At 41.9% G+C, this 2,661-nt stretch overlaps 1 protein-coding gene across 1 annotated transcript; it reads left to right on the forward strand.

Moving 5' to 3' along the window:
• The first annotated feature begins 776 nt into the window (after positions 1 to 776).
• LOC135218927 (interaptin-like) lies at positions 777 to 2,282 on the forward strand. The gene has a single exon (XM_064255368.1). It carries the CDS (start codon positions 777 to 779, stop codon positions 2,280 to 2,282), a length of 1,506 nt encoding a protein of 501 aa, XP_064111438.1.
• The last annotated feature ends 379 nt before the right edge of the window (positions 2,283 to 2,661 follow it).

Here is a 2,661-nt window from a genome sequence, read left to right on the forward strand (position 1 = left end):
TATAATCATTCTAATTGAAATGATAACAAGTATTTAAAATATATTTCCATGTCAAAGGTCAACAGTGTCGACAGTACTCCTGTCCTATAAAAATGCAGCAGGAACTGAGGAGGCAAACTATCAAATTAATATTCTTGTACGAAAGTATTTTGTCGATAATAAATTTGCATTCTAATTAGCTTTCTTATTTATGACCTAAATCGTGTATCTGTTGTCAGCTGTTTTGTACTAAAAATAGAGTTCACACACAGATAGTCTATATATATATATATATATATATATATATATATATATATATATATATATATATATATAAATATAGTATGTGTGTGTAGGAGCACGCTTGTGCGTGAGCATGTGTGAAGACTGGCTCCAGGATCTTCAGAAAGTCCCTGGGGACTGCATAGGAATTCCCCTCTGTTACTGAATACATTGAAGACGGAAGCAAGCTCCCGTGAAGCCCAAATTGACTCCGGAATCCAGACACCTCTACTGCGTCCGGGGATCAGCAAACATTCGAAGACAGGATCGACTCCGGCGGAACCAGAAATGACTCCTGAAATACAATCCAGACACGTCACGTGGGATTTTTGGAAAGTAACGATAAGGCAAATAGAGTTGATGTGTAACGAACAAAGATGTTTCTTAGTTTGCTTACAGTTGTGCTTGCACAGTGCTTTGACTCCATGCTTCAAGTCCCCCGAGTGATTACATTGTTTGCCATTATTGTTATGCTATTCACTGGAGCACTTATACTTCGTGGATTTAGCATTAAAATGGTTCAGTTCTTTGTCGATTTCATGGCCTTGGACAGCTCTGCCTGTCTTGATGAGGCTGGAAATCAGGAGGAAGAAATTGATCACTCTGACTTTGAAGAAAACCATGTTTCGGATAACGAAGTAGAATACGGACGTTCCAGGAATGAAGAAGGCGACCATCCAGATAGTGAAGAAGAAACAAGGAATTTGGATACAAGTCGGAAGTTCGAGGAAGTAATTAAGGAAAATGAAAATCTTTTCTTGAGGTTTGAGAAAGAGAGATTAGAAAAGGATCAGCTGATCAACGAATTACTGGACAAGGTAGAGGGCCTGACCGTAGCAGGACTGCAGATGGAAGAACACATCAGACAACTCGAACGACTAAACAAAGAAAAGGAAAAAAAGATCAGTTCAATGTCCGAAGAGACGCAGAAGCTGAAAAGCGAAATGATTGAAAAGGCGAAGGTCACAGATGTCCAAAGGAAGGAAAGCGAGGAGAGAGACCAGATGCTAATTATTTTGGAAAACACGGTCTCAGTGCTCTCGATGGAGAAGGACACTTTGCATCGAAATCTACAGCAAAACGATAAAAGCCGAGACGAAATGCAAATAAAAATGAACAAGCTGAATCAGGACCTGGAAGAACTTCGAAAAGATAATGGAAGGGAAGAAAAGAACATAGAAAAGCTGAAGAGGGAGAACGAGAACAAGACCTTGAAGATGAAAGGTTTAGAGGACGAGTTACAAGTCCTCACCATTCAGACACAGATGGCCCACGAAAATTTGAAAGAGCTCGACCAATGTAAAAGAGAATTAGCTGAGAAAAACGAGGAACTGGAAAAGCTGAGAAAACAGAACTTGCAGAAGGATAGCGAGATCCTTCGACTGGAAAATGAATGCACCCAGAAACAATTGGAAGTCAGCGGTTTACTGAAAGAATCTAAATCTGTTGTAGCAGAACAACCGACGGCAAATGGAAAGATGAATGACCTGATTAGGAGGATAGTTCAACTTGAATTCGACCTTGCTGAGACGAAGGAGCAACTAGAGACCAGGGTTTTTGAAGAGATGGAAGCATTAATGGAAATCGTAAGACCCCAAGAAGAGATCTTGGCGCAGGATAAAAGGATCAGCTGCTTAGGAAAGGTCAAAATCCTTAGTGGACCAAAGAATTATAAAGAAAAGGAAGTATGCAGAAGAGAGAGGACGATAACGAAAGCTGAAGACAAAAAGGCTTCGGATAAAACTCGGTGTCTGAAGAAGCCCCAGATCAACTGCAGAGCCCTCTACCGACGAATGGACAGCATCGAGGAAGAACTTCGCCAAATCAAAGGATTGCAACGACCTTCAGCTGGCACCAAGAGGCACTCAAAGGCCCCAAATAAAACTCCATCAATTGAGAAGCCTCTAAACAGAGATGAATTGCACCAGAAAATGGGGCTGATATCTGCAGCCAACCTCCAACGACTGGAGCGAAATGCTAAAATGGTCCGAGAACTCTACAAGATAAACGCCGTCACGTAAAGGGTGCAAGTAAAGGAACCTCTGCATTTTTAGGAGAACTGTGGTTTACTTGCAGAGGATAGAAGGCAGGAAATCTCAGACATAGAGAACAGGAAGACGCTAAAGTTTGTAAGAAAAATCCTTCCTGGATATGGTTGTGGAACCAGGTCTGTGTGATTGATAGACTACAGCGGATTGTGGCCTGGCGATAAGTGCCCCGAAGACTGGATTGTTGTTTGTGGTAACCCATGTCCAACATTGGACTATGGTGCATCCCCTCTCTCTCCTGCCGCATGATACCCTCGGAATAGGGTATCAAAGCCCAAACTCATATGGGTAGTAGGCAACCATGCACTGGCGCGGTGTTAGAACCCGTAAGTTTCATGCCTACTACTTCATA

Source organism: Macrobrachium nipponense, chromosome 1 (assembly GCF_015104395.2).
Source record: "Macrobrachium nipponense isolate FS-2020 chromosome 1, ASM1510439v2, whole genome shotgun sequence".
Classification (NCBI taxonomy): domain Eukaryota; kingdom Metazoa; phylum Arthropoda; class Malacostraca; order Decapoda; family Palaemonidae; genus Macrobrachium; species Macrobrachium nipponense.